At 38.0% G+C, this 20719-nt stretch overlaps 4 protein-coding genes across 5 annotated transcripts; 3 read left to right on the forward strand and 1 right to left on the reverse strand.

Moving 5' to 3' along the window:
• Positions 1-196: 196 nt before the first annotated feature.
• LOC126796641 (zinc finger protein JACKDAW) lies at positions 197-2588 on the forward strand. Its single transcript, XM_050523368.1, has 3 exons — positions 197-630; positions 829-1228; positions 1358-2588. The coding sequence occupies exons 1-3, from the start codon at positions 495-497 to the stop codon at positions 2217-2219; spliced, it is 1398 nt and encodes a 465-aa protein (XP_050379325.1). The 5' UTR covers positions 197-494; the 3' UTR covers positions 2220-2588.
• Positions 2589-7229: 4641 nt separating this feature from the next.
• On the forward strand, positions 7230-11156 carry LOC126796640 (dnaJ protein P58IPK homolog). Its single transcript, XM_050523366.1, has 9 exons — positions 7230-7384; positions 8290-8455; positions 8749-8950; positions 9122-9282; positions 9368-9461; positions 9657-9869; positions 9997-10077; positions 10583-10801; positions 10940-11156. Exons 1-9 carry the CDS (start codon positions 7258-7260, stop codon positions 11144-11146), a joined length of 1470 nt encoding a protein of 489 aa, XP_050379323.1. The 5' UTR covers positions 7230-7257; the 3' UTR covers positions 11147-11156.
• Positions 11079-12717, reverse strand: LOC126796643 (fasciclin-like arabinogalactan protein 11). The gene has a single exon (XM_050523370.1). The coding sequence runs from the start codon at positions 12543-12545 to the stop codon at positions 11805-11807; it is 741 nt and encodes a 246-aa protein (XP_050379327.1). The 5' UTR covers positions 12546-12717; the 3' UTR covers positions 11079-11804.
• A 2282-nt stretch (positions 12718-14999) lies between these two features.
• LOC126796886 (probable catabolite repression protein creC) lies at positions 15000-19867 on the forward strand. Of its 2 annotated transcripts, none has more exons than XR_007672428.1 (11): positions 15000-15393; positions 15911-16204; positions 16289-16397; positions 16482-16575; positions 16804-16891; positions 17010-17093; positions 18026-18122; positions 18206-18293; positions 18459-18564; positions 18664-18751; positions 19171-19319. XR_007672428.1 is itself a non-coding variant. In XM_050523600.1 (11 exons), exons 1-11 carry the CDS (start codon positions 15202-15204, stop codon positions 19567-19569), a joined length of 1644 nt encoding a protein of 547 aa, XP_050379557.1. In that variant the 5' UTR covers positions 15000-15201; the 3' UTR covers positions 19570-19867. The 2 variants fall into 2 exon arrangements, 1 of the variants encoding a protein (XP_050379557.1); XM_050523600.1 differs by having other exon boundaries at positions 18659-18751; positions 19171-19867.
• The last annotated feature ends 852 nt before the right edge of the window (positions 19868-20719 follow it).

The following is a 20719-nucleotide window of genomic DNA, read 5'->3' on the forward strand; positions in this document are numbered from 1 at the left end:
GAAAAAGAAACTGTTGATCGATGGTGGACCAGAAAAATATATGGCTGACCGACTTTGGGGATGGGAGTTGGATAAAAGAGGGGAGAGACGTATAGGCGTAAGACTACGACTACTGCAGAAAAGAAAGCAGAGAAAGGGAGAGGTTAGAAAGAAGAGAAACTTAAAGATAGAAAATATTATTCTCTTTTAAGAGCCATCATGGTTTTTGGTTTTTTCTCTTAGAAATCAAAACTAACCAGACCGTCTTGTTTACAAGAGTCCGAAAGCTATAGTATATTTTTTTAGTGAGAAGGGTTGCTTCTTTTGTTTAGATCGATCACTACTGCTCAATACCCGCCCGACTTGGGTTTTCTCTCTTGCTGTCTTTTGGCGCAATCGGACTGACTATACTTAGTCTTGCGCTTCTGTTTGTTTGTTTGTACAGTTTCTTTGAGTTTCCAAAACTAGTGTTTGTCTGCGGCTAGATTACAAGGGAACAGGTTTGAGATCCAGAAATGATGTCCGGTGATGGTTATTCACTTATACCTTCCTCTGCCATTGAAGGGTTTGATCATCAATTGAACCCAGAAAACCCTACTCAGAAGTCAAATCCTGTTGTCAAGAAGAAGCGGAATCTACCAGGAACACCAGGTTCTAAGCCAACAGTTTAAGCTTCTTCCATTTCATGATCTATAATTTCTGATTTTTCAAGTGTATTTTTACCTACATGGTCTGACTGATAAGTACGGCTGCCCGAAAGAGGATGTCAAACATAATAGATATATACTGAGTCAGATATTTGACCTGAAATCGTTTCCAGTTAGTTAATTTTTGTGTGTTAATCAACAGATCCAGATGCCGAAGTTATTGCCTTATCTCCCACCACACTTATGGCAACGAACAGATTCATCTGCGAGATATGCAACAAGGGTTTCCAAAGGGACCAGAACTTACAGCTTCATAGAAGAGGGCACAATCTTCCATGGAAGCTGAGACAAAGGACGAACAAGGATGTGATCAAGAAGAAGGTGTACATTTGCCCGGAAAAGACCTGTGTCCATCATGATCCTTCTAGAGCTCTCGGGGACCTCACCGGAATCAAGAAGCATTTCAGCAGGAAACACGGCGAGAAGAAGTGGAAGTGTGAGAAGTGTTCAAAGAAATACGCAGTTCAATCGGATTGGAAAGCTCACTCCAAGACGTGCGGGACTCGAGAGTACAAGTGCGACTGTGGCACTCTATTTTCCAGGTACATAAATTGATACAACCTACAAATTAAAAGCTCGTTTTGGATTTGAATTTAATGCTAGCAGATAAATATCATTACATAATAAATGGTTGATTTTTCATTTTTTCTTTCGAAAACTAAATTAAACAGGAAAGACAGCTTCATCACACATCGAGCATTTTGTGATGCCCTAACTGAAGAGAGTGCTAGGCTCACTTCAGCTGCCGCAGCTGCTACAAATCTTAACTTCGGAAATGATCCTACAGTAAACAACACCACGATTAATTCTCAAGCAGTTCATGATGTTTCTCAAATGTCTCAGTTCGAGAAGCCTAGCAGATTGTCGATTTGGCTGAACCAGCAGCCGAACAATCTGAATGTAATGGACGTGGCAGCCGCAAATCCTAATAATCTTTATGATATGGTGCAAATGGGATCTGCCGCTAGTCTTTTCGGGTCAAATTCCATGTCTAACTTCGGTGCTTCCACTTCAACAAGTTCGGCGAATCTCTCGTTATCATCACCGATGGGACTAAAAGATCAAGAAGGAAGAAATATCAAAGCCAGTATTTTAAGGAAGCCACCACCAGCGCCCATGTCAGCCACAGCGCTTCTACAGAAAGCCGCGCAGTTGGGTTCTACTCGAAGCAGTAACCAGCCGCTTTCCGGCAGCAGCGTAGGCGTAATGACCTCGCCTTCTTCCTCGAACACATTGGACTTCAACAGCAGGTCAAATGAGCTTAACCAGCTTTTTCAGCCGAGCAATAATACTTCATCAAATCTGGTTAGCTCATTAAGCTGTTCATCGAATAGTTCTAGTCTCGAACAGCTCATGAAACTTGGTGGCGCGAACTCGAATGGGATTGATCATCAGAATAGTCTAACTCGAGACTTTTTGGGCGTGGGAGACCGTGTAACTCATAATAGGCAAGTCTTGCCACATGAGCTAGCCAAGTTCGGCTTGATTAGTTCAGCTGCTATGGGATTAAGTCCGTTCACTGGCAACCACTGAAGTCATTATCAGAAATCAATTAAACCGAGTCCGGCATCGATGAGTTGGGACCAAATTGAATAAAACCTGATCGGTCAGCTAGCTAGGGACCGCAAAGCTGAATAAGAGAGAGACCTAAGGTTGCGCTGCAGCCTGAGAAAAATAGACCCACAGAGGGGTTGAGCTGCTCAGATGGTGGCCCCGCCGGGGCATGGCGGAAATTACCGAACGAAGAGCGATACTCCGAGTCATGATGATGTGTAAACTATTTGGACCCGTTTTGGTTGCTGTGTTCGTTGTTTTTTCTTCTGTATGTTTAGCCTGCTGTTGTTTTATGCATGATTGAATTCTATTTCTTATCTTTTGAAATGGACACGGAAAATTACGTGACCGAAATAGTTGACCGTCCGTCAAACTAATCCGGCTGCCCCGTCAACGATGGTGGCCGGGTGTTGCTATAAACAAAGACGGGATCGGGGAAGGGTATTAAAGATCTGTCTGTTTTCAGTTAATGGGAGATAGTTGTAGGCGTAATTAATTATAACGTCCATGCACCACCGTTAATTGGTTTGATAATGAGAATATTCAAGAGACGTAAGAAGTGAAACCTAGCTTTCAGAGACTAGTTTAGGGCTTAGACGTTTCTTGGTGTTTTGGGTAATGCATGATCAAGTGTAGCTAGAGAATAGATGTGTGTTTGTGATCGATGTGAACTTGGGGAGGATCTAGCTGCATGCAATTGGGAAAAGAATTATTGGGGCCAAAGGAAGTCGATCGGGGACAGATGTGGCGTGTGTGATGTGCGATGTCTCAACTGCTACTTGATGGTTTGGTACGTACCATCACCGAAGAAATAGAAGACGAAACTAATTAAGCTCAGCTAAGATTCGAAAATTGTACGTACGTACGTTGTGTTCATATGATCAATTCAATATTTGGAAACTAAGTAGTTCTCAAAGTCTCGATCACCGAACACATATAAGCACATCTCGGAATCACTTTCTCAATTAAATGATTCATGTGGGCATGGAACTTGGCCCTAGGAGAGAGGAGAATCACTCCTTTCGTTAGCTATTTGGTTTCCCATTCTCCCCATACTGTAAACAAGTTTGCTATGGCTAGCTCATTAGCTAATTAGTGAACTTGTCTTAGAAAACCATGCATGTTCATGTCCTTATAGAGCTAGCAGCTGCTTTAGAGAAGGCATGTAGGGTTATCCGGTTATGGAGATTGTTTGAAATGAAACCGTACAGTATATGTATTGTAGCATAGGATCGGATGATTTTGAGGAGCCAGTGATTTTATGTGCAAATCTTCCATTAACATTACTCGGAAAGTATCATGCCTTAAAATTAAATAATTACTGATTCAGTGAAAAACAACATTATATCATCCATGAATCTCATTCGATCGAGTCAATTAATCAGTGCTCTATCATTAGTGGTAATTGATGTAACAGTGAGATGATACATGACAAATACTGTCCGCCGGCTGCCTAGCACTATTATGATCATTTGCCCTACTATGAACCAGAAACTAAAGTAGGTGCCATATACAATAATTTAGCTTTGTAAACCACTATCTTGACTAATTACAAGGGGCTCGACAAGGAGATTTGACTTTGGCTCTCACTTCCGAAACTACTCTCAGAACTTCGATTCGATCCATCTCTTGGTTTTGAATCTTTTGATCCTTTCTAATTTATAACCTCGAAAATGAGATTATTAGAATGTTTCAAGGTTCCAAAGAGGATCCTCGAAAACACAGACGGAAGGGGAACGCCGTTCCTTTGTCCAAACCAAAACCTAGCTGTGTGTAATTTTAGTTGGTTTTCCCCAACAAGCTCAAGCTTGCATGCCATGGTAAACGAAACCGATAAAGTGATAAATGCTGTTTCCTCAGACAGTAAAATAGTTTTGGGTGACCCTTAATTTCTGGTACAAAGGTCGCACCTACCTATAAATCCAGTCCGGCCTTTTCTTTTATAGGGCACTCTGTTAGGACTGTTGCCCTCCTATGAAAACCGTTGCAGAGAACTCAGCACTGTGTAAAAAGGGAAATCGAAAAGCTTTGACTTGATTCCAACTTGGTTAATTGTTCTATTAATTTGATGCCTGAGATTGGAAGCCGTTGAGAAGGTTGCAAGTTTTTATTGGCCAATAATGGACACAGGGTACTACACACACTGGGGTTCTGGGTCTACGAATTAAGTTGCAGAAAAAGAAACAATATCGAGGGTGATGGACCTTTTATCGTGTCATGGAGTTTGACCTTTTTATTGGTACTTGTTATGACCAGCTTTAAGCTTTTTAAGACCTCGGGTCTATAGCTTTGTCTTTTCAATTTAGTTTGAGTTGTTAGGGTTTTTAAGATGAGAATCGTCAGGGGAATCGAAGTTCCATGCCAACCAGCAGTTTCGGCATTGTCCGGATCACTGTAGTGACTGGTTTCTTAACACATAAATGAATCCATACATAGTGAAATCAGAACGAGTGTTGGTTTAAACTTAGGAATCTCTTCCAGACTCCTTCTATTTCAATGTCTTCCAATACGTGATAAAACTAAAATGACAAATTTTAAAAGAGGTGAATTAGAGCGCATCGACGTGCAGTCGTGCACTATGACCAACATATATATAGGCCACTGCGTATATAATATCTCATATACTGCATATATAATTCAATGATGGAATTAGCTAGAAAAATTGGCCTCCTGGTGAACATGCTTAAAAAGACAAGGAATTAGCAGCTAGATGAAGAATTAATGTCTTTATTCAGAAACTTGATTCCCCAAGGTACTGAGATATGACTGATTAATATAATAACTTTGAATTCTACTTCAACTTTGAATCAAACTGTATCCTTGATCAACTTAAACATATATACTTTCTGAGAGCTAAAGCTTCAGCTGCAAGCATATGTTATGAACTTTTCAAAATTATAATTTCATATGTGTTGCAAAGTGGAGAAAAAATGAAAAGAGTTGGGAGGAAGTGGAAAAGTTTACTAATTCATTCGCATTAGCCTCTTTATATACATGTAGGGTTTACAACAAAGTACACTAATGAGTATTTACGTGGATAACCACATATATTTTAATATTTACAATACTCACCCTTAGATGTTGACAAATGAATGATGATGTTAGACGTGCTTAGTGTTGTCTTGTTAAAAACCTTATTAAGTAACAAAAATCCAATGAGACAAAAATAACCTTCGTCAAAAGAGAAAAAGAGTACAACGCGCATTATGTCCTACGTAGCATACTTCTTGATGCTCCCCTGATAAGAATCTCACCCTGGTTGTCACAAACTTCATACACCATGTAAACCAGTTTGACATGTCTGTCACTATAATGCAACCATGTATGCATTGCATTTAGGAGCTCATCACAAATTTTTCGTACCTGCAAAGTTAAAGCAACACCCACATAGCTAGACGATTATAAATAAGTTTTATCTCTTGAGGTTAGAAACAACATGCACAATTCATACAAAGTAATAGTAAACAACATACACTAACACAATTAACTTTTTACAGTTGAAAGCATTGAAAAATTATCATGGCATGTCAAGCTTTAATGATCAATATCCTTATGTATTGATACGTCTCATTTACTTAAGTTTTTCAAGAGCTTTGAGTAATTCTTCACTTCATGAAAGTTAGAATACGTTGCAACTTGCAACATAATAATCATGAGTCAAATTTAATTTTTGTGGTCTTAACATAGTACTAATTGAGACAATTGGGTTGCATCAACTATAACGAAATGGGTATATATGAACCACCTCGGACTCTAAAATTCCATGATTTATGTAAGGATTTTGTAAGCGATACACTTATATTGACACTTTTGGGAATTTTCTTTTAGCAGTGTGTTTTTAAGATCCTCATAACATACGATGACAATGTGTCATAAGTCTCTTGTGACTATAGCAATAAGTATATGTAACATTGTACTTAATAAAAAATTGTCATTCATGTAAAGGAAGACTTTTCACAATCTCATGTCTTTATATTAGACATTGTGTCATAGTGATTGAGCTTCACTATAGAAAACATTCATTTATATTGTGAGAGGTTACATGTCTAAATATCGCATCTCGTTTCAGGTATTTAATTTAGTTAGAATTATCTTTTTTCAACTTGTCCAATAGATATATTTTTTCGACATTCATAATGACACGTAAAATAGCATCAATATAACCCCTTAATGATATTTGGTAGATACCATATATAATTTATCATCGATGATCATCAATCATAGATCCCACACATTCTTAGATGCATACATTATCTTTTATGAACTTATTGATTTGGGTACCCATGCCACTTATGGGGAAAACATTATCACTTTAAGGAAAAATGTCAATCATTTATCCAGTAAATGTGGATCTTTTACTTAGTCTGATACATAGCATTATAGGACATGTATAACTTTTCCTTTTCGGGACCTTTGAACTCCAAACTTGGTGGATACATTCCACAGAAAATTCACGTCATTATTTAAATGACAATAGTATTTCCTCCCCCTAACGACATGAAGACAGTCTTATTATGACCACACGCAATAAAAATGCATTTTATATCTAGCATTTTTTTTCAAGCGAAAAGTTAATTAATTGGCTGTGGCGAACCCAAACCAATTTTAAGGTCAAGAAAATTTAATTCGTGAGTATCCATGCTAGGACTAAGATATTAATGAATAATATTCTATTCAAGATAATTATGTCACTTAGGCACACATGCTTATGGGAGTTAAGTTACTAACCTTACAAGGCATACCGGCCCAATAATATGGGTTGGGTAACCAAGTCTTGGGCTAGAGTGTACGGGTTTCATTAGCAGATTCACCTCATTTTATGACATGGCAGGCCCCGATTGGTGACAACAAGACTCTCAGTTAGACGAGGTTTAAACGCCACGTGGAGAACAATGATAGGTCCTGGTAACGTGGAACCCTCTCTCCTGGTCTAGCATAGTATTAAACACAAAATCTTGTCTTTGTTTTCAGAATTTCCCAGTACTGAAACCAAACTCTGTTTCAGAATTGAGTTGTAATGATTCGGTGTTCCTCGTTCGCCATGGACCTGTTGGCTTGGAGGGGTCTGCTCTACACAGTGTTCATACTACATTTCGTGTTCCTCTGTCAGCTTCTTCTTCTTCAGCCTCTGGTTTCTGCTTTAAGTATGTTTCTTGGAATCTTTGATCTCTTTTAAGCCCTAATTGGATGTAATTTGTGCATTGATCTAGTGTTTTGTGGTAAAGTTGTAGTCTTTGTTAGTTGGGTGGGCTCATTGGTTTGGGTTGGGTTGAAAGCTTCTTGCTTTCTTGGGTTCTGAACTTCTGATTTAGGGGAAAACTAAATTGGAGGTTGCATGGTGTTGGTTTTTGTTAATGTTACTTTGTGGGGGGTTTCATTTGATAATGGATTATTTGAATTTGTATAAAAAACGCATTGCCTTTGTGGGATGGTGGAACTATGATTGCTTCTACTAGAGAGTATTTTTCTGTTCACATCGACAAAGGATTAGAGCATGATTGTGTATTAAATTCAATTATATGCATGTTGAGAGAGACTATGATTACTACAAGGTTATAAATATGGAGTTAAACAACGAATTGTCGTCAGGAAAGCTGACTGAATTGAGCTAAGCTTGTATCAAAAGCTGATTGAATGGAGTTTAAGTTGTATCGAATAGATTTAAGGAAAGCTGGTTGAATTTAGTTAAACTTGTATAGGATAGTCGTAAGGAAAGCTGACTGAATGGAGTTAAACTTGTATAGGATAGTCATAAGGAAAGCTGACTAAATGGACTTAATTTTGTATCAATGAATCGTAAAAAAAGGTGTCTGAATGTGATTTTTCTACATGGTCTAGAGCGCTATTAGAAAATTAGGAAGATGGAAGAAGTCTCGAGGTCCAGGTTGTCTTTCGTGTACAAAATTTGCGTTGGGTAGAGTTGGATGAAATTAGTTTGAACATGCTGCAGATAAGTTAGTGGCCATGGCTGGTTCGGTTGTTTTCTGTGGCTTGGTACTGTTGTCATGGGACGTCTCTGGCATATAAAGGGTGAACCTTCTGTGTGCAGATGGCAAACCTGGTAATGCGGCTGAGTTGTTTGAAAAAGTTTCACAGAGTGTAAAGGTGAAGAGATATAGCGAGGCACTTAATGATCTTAATGCTGCCATTGAAGCAGATCCAAAACTTTCAGAAGCATATTATCATCGTGCATCTGTTCTTCGCCAGATATGCAGGTAGTTACATGGTTTATCACTTCTTTATTACGATTTATCTCTCTGACTTGTAGCAGTCGTTAGACCTAAGTTTGCTTCAATGGAACTTTGTTTTATTTGTGCCGTCTACTATTAATTAATGATAAAATTAGTTTTAGCATTAAGCTTTGGTGTACTGAATACATCATGCCCGAAAAATGTGTTGCTTGAATCTCTAATTGGAAGGTTAGGAATCATAATGTTAGTAAACAGGTATCTATTTCCAATTTCTGATTGGAAAATCATATGATTCAGGCGCTTTTTGGGTGATGTAGATATGAGGAATCAGAGAAGAGCTACAAAAAGTTTTTGGAGTTGAAACCCCGAGATAAAGTTGCAGAGAAGGAGCTTTCTCAATTGAATCAGGCTAAGAGTGCTCTGGATACTGCTTTGACTCTCTTTGAATCAAGCGACTTTGCAAAATCTTTGGAATATGTTGAGAAAGTTGTTCTTGTTTTCTCTCCAGCATGTTCACAGGTAACCAATCTATATCTTTACCATACAGCTCCCCATTATTTATTTGATATCAGTTTCCTTTATATGTCCTCTTGCCTTACCGCTTTTTGGTATTGTGAGAAGTTAGGGTTTAGGATCTGATTACTTTAAATTCTGGTGACCTTATAATTCTGTGGGTGTTGGTTGCTGCAGGCTAAACACCTGAAGGTGAAATTGTTGTTAGCATCGAAAGACTATTCTGGTGCCATTGCAGAGTCTGGGTTCATTCTCAAAGAAGATGAAGATAACCTGGATGCTTTATTGCTCCGTGGTCGTGGTTACTATTATTTAGCTGATCATGATGTTGCTCAAAGGTTTGATTAACACCTGTGTAACTACTGTGTAATGTCTTTGTAATCAGATCAGAGCTTTATGAATGAAAATCTATCATTTATGTAGGCATTACCAAAAGGGTCTCCGCCTAGATCCAGAGCATGGTGAACTGAAGAAAGCTTACTTTGGATTGAAGAACTTACTCAAAAAGACTAAAAGTGTGAGTCCCAAGAAATTTCATTCAATTATTTATTTTTATAGCTTTCTGTATCTAGTCTCTGTGTCCCTTCTTGGATGGTGAGAAGTCTGGAAATCTTACCAAGTTCTTTCCTTTAGTTTACCTTCTTTAGAACCTGATTGACCCTTACATCTTAAGCACCATGTGGTGAAATTTTTACTAACAATTCTTCCGCAGGCTGAAGATAATGAAAAGAAGGGCAGGCTGCGAGTTGCAGTTGAGGATTTTAAGGCAGCCTTAGCAATGGACCCTAATCATCTTGCATATAATGTCCATCTTCATCTTGGCTTGTGTAAACTCTTGGTCAAGCTTGGGAGGGGAAAGGATGCTATAAGCAGTTGCAATGAGGCACTTGATATTGATGGGGAACTTCTTGAAGCCTTAGTTCAGGTTTTCTGTTGCTTGTATTCCTCGTTCATTTATGTTTTTATGTTCAGCGTATTGTCTACAAAATTACCTTTCATGTATTGTTTTATGATGCATACCTCAGTCTGTGTACTAAGTCTTATGCTTACAGAGGGGTGAAGCTAAACTTATGACAGAGGATTGGGAGGGAGCAGTGGAAGATCTGAAATCAGCAGCTCAAAAATCGCCTCAGGTTAGGCTTTGTTCCATATATATGTTATAAAGTATGCCCCTCTCAGAATTGTTGCAGCCACAAAGTTTATGCTCAAATAAGTACACTGATGCAGCCATTGTTCCATATATATGCTATACAGTATACCCCTCTCACAATTGTTGCAGCCACTAATTTTATGTTCAAATAAGTGCCGCTAAACAAACTTTCACAGATTAGGAGCCGAACAATTTAGTTTTTCCTTCTTCAATATGTATTTTTAGGTATTATTTTTTTGCTATGTAGATTGGAAATCATTATTTTGTTTTTTTTTCTTCTTCAATATTTATTTTTATTTTTTATTTTTTATTGTCTTGCTATGTGGATTGGATATTGATAACAATGTCTCATCTATATGTGCACTATTGTGCTATAGATGCTAAGAATAAAATTATAAGTAGCATGTGTTTGCATGAACATCTGCTTGCTTCTAGCATGTATACATTGCGGATGAATTTATAAAATAAACATCTTGCTGATTATGCAGGATATGAATATTCGAGAAACATATATGAGAGCTGAGAAAGCCTTGAAGATGAGTAAACGCAAAGATTGGTACAAGATTTTGGGAGTTTCAAAGACTTCAAGTATATCTGAGATTAAGCGCGCCTACAAAAAACTTGCTTTGCAGTGGCATCCAGATAAAAATGTTGAAAATAGAGAAGAAGCAGAGGATAAATTTCGAGAAATTGCTGCTGCATACGAGGTTTGGATAAGCTCTTTTTAAACTTCTGTATTGAACTTGAACCCTTTAACCTTATTAGTTTTTGCATGCATAATATATGGTAATCGTGCACTGCAGCCTATGCGCAAGTTGAAATTCAATCTGTGTTATCCTCTACAGGTTCTTGGTGATGAAGAAAAACGCACCAAGTATGATAGAGGTGAAGATATTGAAGAGATGGGAATGGGTGGCGGTGGTGGTGGGTTCAACCCTTTCCATGGCGGCGGTGGACAGCAATATACTTTCACTTTCGAAGGTGGCTTTCCTGGTGGCGGCGGCGGAGGGTTTGGTGGAGGCTTTCCTGGTGGATTTGATTTCCAGTTTTGATTTTCTTTTAACTGAAGAATAGCTTCCTTCTGTCCAGATGCTTGAGCTAACAAAAGTGGTATAAATTGTGTCATTCAATGGAAGCCCCCGAGCCAATATCCGCTAACAGGTGTACATGGACAATGATCCATACAATGCTCGAGTCTGGAAATTCTATTAGTTCATCAAACGAAATGGATTTGGGTCCATTTCTGTATATGTTGAATGTACCCTCGTATGTTCAGATTGGTTCCGATTAGCAAATGAATCAGTTGAATTTTCTATACAGAAACATATACATGTGCAAGGCGTTTTCATCACAGATAATTAGAAACTTTAACACAGCTGATATGTTTTATTTTCTGGGAAAATTGATTTGTATAGCAGAATGGTCGGAACAGCCTCATTTTGCGGTCTAGGAATCGTCCCATGTTTCAAATTTTTGTGACCAAAATCCGTAGTGAAACTTTTGTTTCAGGAAAATTTGTCACTGCACTGTTAGTGAATGAGGATGAGTTTCATTGCAGAAGGTACTATCTGAATGTTATTCAAAAGAACAATGGGCCATGGAGTTCAAATAATAGCAGCAGTACAAAATTCTTAGCATAAATAGGCAAAGGAAACAACCGAAAACAAATCAAAAGTTCAAATGATTACAGTTGTTCAGCTCAAAATCTCATCACAACAAGAATGCTGTAAGCATTGCTAATCCCAGGGACACTGCTTTCACTGTCTGGTGCTTCAGCCCTGCAGCAGTAGAAGCATCGGCAGGACTGTCATCGGACGACGACCCTGCGACAGGAGCATCAGAACCTTTGACACTCTTTTTGGTAGCAGCTGGCGCTGAAGCGGGCGCTGGTGAGCCGAAAATTGCCAAGGGAAGGAGCACCTGGTCCACCTGATACACAGCTAGCTGGTTGTCTGTGAATATGGTATTAGCCACTGAGGCAGTGACAACCCCAGTTGTTATGTTCACTTGGGTGCCTGATGTGGTCACATTGAGTGGGAACTGTCCATCATCGCTATTCCCGGCTTGTGTATGTAAAGGATTGGTGGCTGTTTGGAACTGTGAGGTACTATAGTACGTGGGGAGGATATGGAACTGGAGTAGCTGGAGCTTTTGTTGTTCTGAAATGGAGTTTAGTGTGCCTGCTTTGAGGGATGCAAAGGCATTGTCAGTTGGTGCGAAGATGGTGATGCCTTGGTTTGATGTGCTCAGCTGGGTGTTGATTTGGTCGGATGTCTTTGTACTTTTCAGAAGCTTGATGAATGTAGTGAATTGACCGGCCTTTTCAAGCACCGCAGTCACATTGGTGCCTGATGGCGCCGGAGCAACTGCTGGAGATTGAGCAGAAACTATGCCTGAATGGAAGTTGAAGATCACGAAAAAGAAGAATTGGAAGAGGTATTTGGGTGTCATTGTTCCAGTGTGTATGTGTTTGTGGCTTGGTTTTGAATAACAAGAGAGAAATGTACCAAGGTGGAGGAATTGAGCAAAAGGTGAAGAGGGGTGAGGTTATATATATGAGTGCATAGTTAGGTGAAGGGGAGTCATTTTAAGGTAGAAAGACTGTGTCATCTAGAACCCAGTAGTGTAACTCTTTATTGGGAAGTAAGAGGAATGGAGAGGTAGGGAGTTTTGCTTGGCAGGGCAGGAAAAATAGGAGGATATGTGAATGAAGTGAGTGGGGTTTTAGTGTTGGGATGATGGTTATGATTGAATGTGTATTGCTTATTGTTTGGTCCAAACTTTACAGAAGAAGGCTTGTAATTTAAGTTTTCGGCAGTTACAGTAGGACCAATTTCTGCCATACTTTGATTCTATGAGACCCTCTGGTTTAACATCTAAACAGAAAATAAATTAAGCTCAAGTACCATAACAGTTCAAAGATAACTGTAGGTTTGAGATAATCTCCAAGTAAACCACACGAAATAGTATGGATGAGCTCAATAATGTGTTTACTTTTAGCTCAAATATCATTTGAAATCTGAATGAATTGTAAGAGTCTAGACTAGAATACTATGCTGGATTTGATTCACCTCTCATTACAAAAGAAGGACTACATTCATTCTGACCAAAAAACAGAATAACACAATGAATCAATCTATTTCCAGTTCTAATTTAGTCCTCTCTTTAAGCAAAGTTAGCGAACAAAACAAGAGGGTTTTCATACAGCAATAGATTCTGATGTTACACCCACTGATGCGTCCTTATTAATTTTATTGAAGGTCTTTAAAGTGTGATAATACATGCTATGACTTATGAGCATGATAATGCATTTTCGTCCTAATTTAGTAGTTGTATTACTCTGTAGTGTTCTAATTCTATACTTGCATAGTCTCAAACTCTAAAAGATTATACTGATGTGGCCTTTCCACGACCAACTACTCTTACTAATGAGACCTAAACCATTAATCTGCGCTTAGATGATTGCTCTAGCTTGTGTTGTTCATTGATATCATTAGGGAGCTTATAGACCCCAACTGTCAAACTAAATTGGGTAATTCAAGCAATCCTTAAACTAAGACAAGAATGAGGTAAATTAAATCAAAAAAATATAAAGGTAATAAAACAACGAACAATAAAAAATTATGATTTGAAGATAAGTAATTCGCGTGTTCTAAGACAATTAGCTGCCGGAATATTTAAGAAAATGATATTTTGAACATTTCAGGTTGCTCGTACGAAATTGCAGATTTTAATTTATGAATTATATTTCACCAGATTTTGGTCAGAATATCCGTTTGAGACGCATAACACATTTTTGGAATGAGAACGACGAGATCTACAAGACTCATTTTAATGAGCCCTGTCAGATTTAAGCCAAATAATGACGTTTCACTGTTCTGATTCGGCTTTTAGTATTTTAGGCTAGTTTTATTTTCCTTTTAAAACTCTATTATTTAAGTTTCTTTGTTTTCTTTTAAATTTGGATTCTTTAGGTTTCAATATTAGTTATGATTTTGATTTTATTTAGGTTATTGATGCATATATAAACATTATCTTTCTTTGTATTGTGATAATTTTTATATCAATAAATTTTTAAGTTTTCTCAATTATCATGATGGATTCCAGAACTTTTTGTGTATTCGAGAAACCCTAATCTTGTGGATTCAAAGATGCCGTTGGTGGATTCCAATAGGTTAGTTCCGCTGCATGATTTTATTGAACTAGTTAATTATATTCCAAAGTTGGCCCAGACAGATTCTTGTGAAGAACTTGTTCAGAAACAAGGAGCAATCCTATTATGAGGCTTGCAGCCAATATCCTCTTTCTTCATAAACCCAGAGTTCTTCCAACTGCCCCATACAACAAACCATGCGCAATAGTTGAATGTCTTCTCCTCCTCTAACAGTGTGATAAAATATTCCACCTCGATTTTTTTTGCATGCCAGAATTTTTTTGACATGGGAAGTAGTTTCGTTGAAAAATTAGTTTGCGGACAACGTATCATGTTAAGTTTGCGAACCTTCTTGTGAGCTAGGCTCAATTTTTTTTTTTAATATGGTGAATGATTAAAATCCTAAAATTGCACTATCGAATGCATGCAAATAAGAGAGAATCCGGATAATAATAATGTATTAAACAAACGTGAACCGGCTCAACTTAGTGAGGTGATACCACCACTTTTTATAAGTCATATATTTTGTATTTTTGTTAATTCTTTGGGTAATGTTGCATCCAAAAAAGAAAGTCCCAAAATCACAATCAGACTAGGCAGTCTCTTTGTGACTTCATTCATGCCTCGTTACCTTTGCTTCCCCACTATTCCAAAGATCATCTCATCTGAGCCGTCCACTCTGTAGACTGACATCACAACAGTCAAAATCTCCAACCCAATTACATCTCAGTGAATTCTCACCAGTGCTTCTCTCACTCACAGGTCCCAACTCCCCAACAACGTTGCCACAAGCCGCAAACCAGACAGTCCAAACTCCAAAGAGAGAGCCCATTTTGATCCGGAAGCCATTAGAGCACAACATCATAATAGCAAGAAGCCACCTTTAAAGAAGAAGCAAGCATTTTCCCAGGAGGGTCATGATCGTATGCTGTAGGGTGCATCGTAATCGACGCCATGATCAACACCGCCAACGGTATGATGTCATCAACGACTTCTTCTTCCTCGTCGGCGGCCAACAACAACAGTTCTCAGTCGCCGGGGCTCAAGACCTATTTCAAGACCCCTGAGGGAAGGTACAAGCTTCAATACGAGAAGGCTCACCCTTCCGGCCTTCTTCACTACCCTCATGGCAAAACTGTCACTCAGGTCTGCTTCATAATTTTCATTACCCATTTTGTTATTTTACTTATTTAAAGCCATGGTTGTGTAAAGATGGGATTTTTCCTTTTTGGGTTTTGATTGTGAGATGGTGTTTTTTTTTTTAGGTTTGTTAGGAAGAATTGGGCAATGGGTAGTTTAAGCTTTGTGGGTTTTTGCTCAAATGTGAAATTTAGTGGTGGAAAGAAGGGTTGTTAATGTTAGAAGTTTAGAACTTTGAAATGTGAGGCACTTTGAGACCAAGCTGTGTTTTTGATTTCATTTTAGGTGAACTTTAGCATTTCGAGTTCCTGAAAAGGGCTTGCTACATTGTCTTGAAGATAGTTTTGGTAGAGCAGTTTCCTAGGATTATAAGCTGATAAGTTCTATTTTGGATATTTTCAGCCCATCTGATGGGGGCAACTATGAATTTGTGTTTGTAGCTAATTCAATGTGCAAGTCTTTTGTTTAAACCCTTAGATTATGATTGATGAGCTTTGAAGAAGTGCTGGCTGTTGATTATCAGGTAACGTTAGCGCATCTTAAGGACAAGCCTGCCCCAACGACCCCAACTGCTCCATCTTCAAGCTTCAGCAGTAGCAGTGGTGTACGGTCAGCTGCAGCAAGGTTGTTGGGTGCTAGTAATGGGAGAGGGAATGGTGTGAGTAAGAGTGTTAGTGCGAGTAGTAGAGTAGGGTCTTTGGTGGCTTCCAGTTCAAGTAATTTGACTTCTACTTCCAACTTTGATGGGAAAGGGTCTTACCTGATATTCAATGTGGGAGATGCGATTTTCATTAGTGACTTGAATACTCAAGACAAGGTATTCGAGGACATTTTGTTATTGTTATTGCTGTAGGTTTAGGTGCTGGGATCGATTTTTGATAGGTTTCTTGTTTGCTTGCAGGATCCAATTAAGTCCATACATTTCAGTAATTCAAATCCCGTGTGCCACGCATTCGATCAAGATGCAAAGGATGGTCATGATTTGATTATTGGATTAAATTCTGGCGATGGTACACATTTTTGCTATACTCTGAAATCAAAATTTTGTCAGTGGAATTTTAAATGTTCTAAAGGTGGTGTAAATGCTCTTGTAGTCTACTCAGTGTCACTGAGGCAGCAATTACAGGATGTTGGAAAAAAGCTTGTTGGTGCTCAGCATTATAACAAAGATGGTTCTGTTAGTATTAGGCAAGTGCAACTTCCTTTCTTTTTCCTTTTTAATTTCTTTGATAGATTGGAGGAATTGAATGCTTTGTACTTGTTTTCAAGTTCATCCGCTTCTCAGAGGATGTTACATGTTGACATTTCTTGTTTCTGTTTGTCATTCCTTAATAGACCTCGCTTGCCAGTTTTTGATAGTTTTATATCTTTGTACAGCTTTGTGGAATATATTGACTCATAAGTTGTTTTCAACAGCCGTTGCACTAGTATTGCATGGGTTCCTGGTGGTGATGGTTCTTTTGTTGTTGCTCATGCTGATGGGAATCTGTATGTATATGAAAAGGTGAGTTTTTATTCTCTATAAAAAACTAGTTTTCCCTGCCTTCACTTCAATATTTAATGATTCTCTTTTTGGTGTAAGTAATATGACTGTGCTGTTTTCTCATTGTGATTTTCTATAGAGCAAAGATGGTGCAGGCGATACATCATTCTCTGTCATAAAAGATCAAGCTCAATTTTCTGTTGCACATGCACGTTACAGTAAGGTAATTAAGTTGCGTTTGTTTTTCTTAAAGTAATTCCCCATGTAGATGTTCATTCTACAAAGTTATTTTGTTAATTGGATAAGAGGATAATACACAGCTGCTATATCACCTTGAAGATTATAGTGTCAATTTTTTAAGCGAATAGCCACAGTTCTGGATACTGGTGTAACTGATTGTCCAGGCTTTGATACAAGAATCTTTCAGCAATCGGCACTATCTTTAGATGAATTTTTTTAAGTGAATTCCTAGTCTATTAAGAGCACCATTCGGACTTGTGTTTACTCAGTCTTCACTTTATTAGCTGTTTGAGTTCATTATCAGTGATACTGTTTTCAGCTTGGCTATCTTCCAATTCTCTCTCTATGCTGGCTGATTTATCTTATTTATCGTCCATTTTGTCTTCTGAGCATAATATTCTATTAGGCTATAGATTGAGTGCATTGTTACGTGATATATTGATGGTTACTAAAGCTCACAGATTTAGGGGTTGACAGGAATTTGTCTGCTCATTGATCTCTGACCCTGGCAGCAGTTGGTAAAATTGATTATGATGTAGAGCATAGCTAATGCCCTTGACTTTAAAAGTGTTAAGATAATTCCCTTCTTATGTTAGTGGAGATGCATGTTGGATAATTGTACTTAGAGATGGGAAGTCATCAGTGGTTATTTTGATATCCTATCGTTTTTTCATAGGCTAGTAAATCCTCTTACTTTTATTGAGGGTATTAAGGTTGAGATCCTAGCATTTATGAGTAGTGCGCTGGAATTCTTTCTGGTTACTTGGCTCAATACATTTGCATCTACAACATGACTGATAGATGTCAGATAGTTCTGTAAATCATATGAATTAGACATGCTTCGTTTACACTTCTTCTTTCTGCCCCTATGATATATTTTTAATTTTCTTTTGACTTCCTACTATGCTTGTGCAGAGTAACCCAATTGCCAGATGGCACATATGCATAGGTTCAATTAATAGTATTGCATTCTCAACTGATGGAGATTATCTAGCAACTGTTGGAAGAGACGGTATAGTTTCAGTATTATGTTATTTCCTATTGGATAATTTTATTTTTGTAAAATATGAGCTAGATATTAATCACGGAGTGCAGGTTATCTACGTGTTTTTGACTACTCTAAAGAGCAGCTTATATGTGGGGGAAAAAGTTATTATGGTGCCCAGCTATGTTGCGCTTGGAGGTTTGCATCTCATACTCGTTTCTTGTTAATGGAAGCTTGCTGCTGATTTATTAATATTCTTCCCATCTCCTAGCTTCCCTTTGATTTAAACTCCTACTTTTGTGGCTCTATTGATATTGTTCTTTGGTGATGATGGTATGATTTACTGCATATGCTTCTGAACAGCATGGATGGAAAGTACATACTGGCAGGAGGTGAAGATGATCTGGTTCAAGTTTGGAGTATGGAAGATCGGAAAGTTGTAGCATGGGGAGAGGGGCACAATTCTTGGGTAAGTTTCTTGAATATTAACAGACTTGTTGAGTTGTTGTATGTACCTGATAGTTGCTTCTTGTATTAAACTATTTAATAAATGACGCTGGCAGGTCAGTGGAGTGGCGTTTGATTCATATTGGTCATCCCCTAATTCAGAAAGTATCGGGGAAACAGTCATGTATCGGTTTGGTTCCGTCGGTCAGGTATCAGAAAATTAGGATGGTCTTGTCTATATTTTTATAATTACATAACAGAAAGGACTTAATGACATAGTTGCACTTTCCTTTCTTAACTTTTGATTGTTTGGTTCTCATCTTTATGTTCATGGTATATCTTTGACATTTTCAAATTATGAATGAGTGTCGTAAGGCAAAACTGGTCAACCTACAATAGTCTGATAATAATAGTATAAGAAATTTCCCGGATCTGAAATGAGTGCATTTTAGAAAAGTTATGACCTTGGTATTCCTATTTTTTCTGATATTCTTCCTCAAACCCCTTATTTGTTTTCTCAGATAAAATGCTCATTGCAAAAACTGGAGAGAAAATATTAAAGTAACTGAGGTGGTGTGTGTAGTTCTTTATTATGAGTCCTAATATTTATTCTTTTCTTTGTGTGCAGGACACACAGTTACTTCTGTGGGACCTGGAAATGGATGAGATTGTGGTGCCATTGCGCCGATGCCCTCCAGGTGGTTCCCCCACATATAGTACTGGAAGCCAGTCATCTCATTGGGACAATGCACTACCAGTGGGTACGTTGCAGCCTGCCCCAAGCATGCGAGATGTTCCAAAGATCTCACCACTTGTTGCTCACCGTGTGCACACTGAACCTCTCTCTGGTGTGATGTTTACCCAAGAATCCGTTCTTACTGTCTGCCGAGAAGGAAATACTAAGATTTGGATGAGACCTGGGGTTTCCGAAATCCAATCAAGCAATGGGGAAACTGTGTCAAGTCCCAGATTGAAGGACAAGCCTTTGCTGTCAAGCAAGGGTGGCAGTACCAGTCATAAGCAATGACACTGTCATCAGATGGTAAGCATAACAAGCTTCTCTCCGTTGGGTACATTTTGATTTGCTTTTTTCTCCTCTTACCAGTTGGTTTTCCCCGAATAGCACTTTGTGAGCATAATCTGACCGGCATTCCCAATTGCCATGCAACCAACTGATTCTATTGTATAGAAAATTGCCATTGAAGGCAGTAAGAGATTGGGATGGAGAGAAAAAAACCCATTTGTAACTAAAGTATGGCCGTTAGTGGAGTGTACTTAACGAGTGACGAGAATAATAAAGATATGTTTTTTCTCAGAGTATCCCATTTGGTTATATCTTAAAAGCTGTTCATAACTTCATAATTTCTTTCCAGACATTTCATCTTCAATAAATACTAGTTAATTTGGCCGCGCTTTGTAATTGGACTATGCATTCCCTGTATCTAACTCTAAAATGACAAAACTATATCAGAAGCACTTGCATATAAGTTAGCTCATAGTCATTTATAAATAGGTGCACATAAATGTATGAAGCACTTGCATATAAGAAGATTAAGCATGCTTACAGGATTTAAGAATTACATAAATGTATCATATAATTTGTGTCAAGCACAAACTAAATCTATGAAGATCATGAACATGCAACAAAGGGTCTATTTAGTTGAAAAGTTTGAGAAACCGATCTGAAGTAGAAACCACAAAAAAGAGGGCCTCTATCACTGAAGAACAACAAATAAGGCTTTTAAAAAAATAAAGGTTCTTAAAACTAAATAAAGGTTCTTAACAATGGATCCAAGTTCTAAAACCTTGAAACTAAAGCAATGCCAAATTTGGATAGATGCACAGAAAACCCATGAGAAAAGCTTTTATTTATCACCAAGATCTACCAGAACTGAACCAACAGTTTAACACAGAAAAGCTTCAAAAGTTCAGAATTGCTGGCAAGAAAATTGAACCAATAAAAGGAACAGTAATGAGGTCAATGCCCACAATATGTAACGATTCTTTAATAGATAGGCATCAAATGAAGCGGACAAATATATTGTATTGTTACAGCTCACATACTTGAGAAATATTTTGATCACCTGGAAACACTAAACATTTATATTTCCTTTAATTATATTGATAGCAGGATCATAAAGTAATGAAGTAAAAATTTCAATTGACATTGATTGAGA

Source organism: Argentina anserina, chromosome 6 (genome assembly GCF_933775445.1).
Source record: "Argentina anserina chromosome 6, drPotAnse1.1, whole genome shotgun sequence".
NCBI classification, from domain to species: Eukaryota; Viridiplantae; Streptophyta; class Magnoliopsida; order Rosales; family Rosaceae; genus Argentina; species Argentina anserina.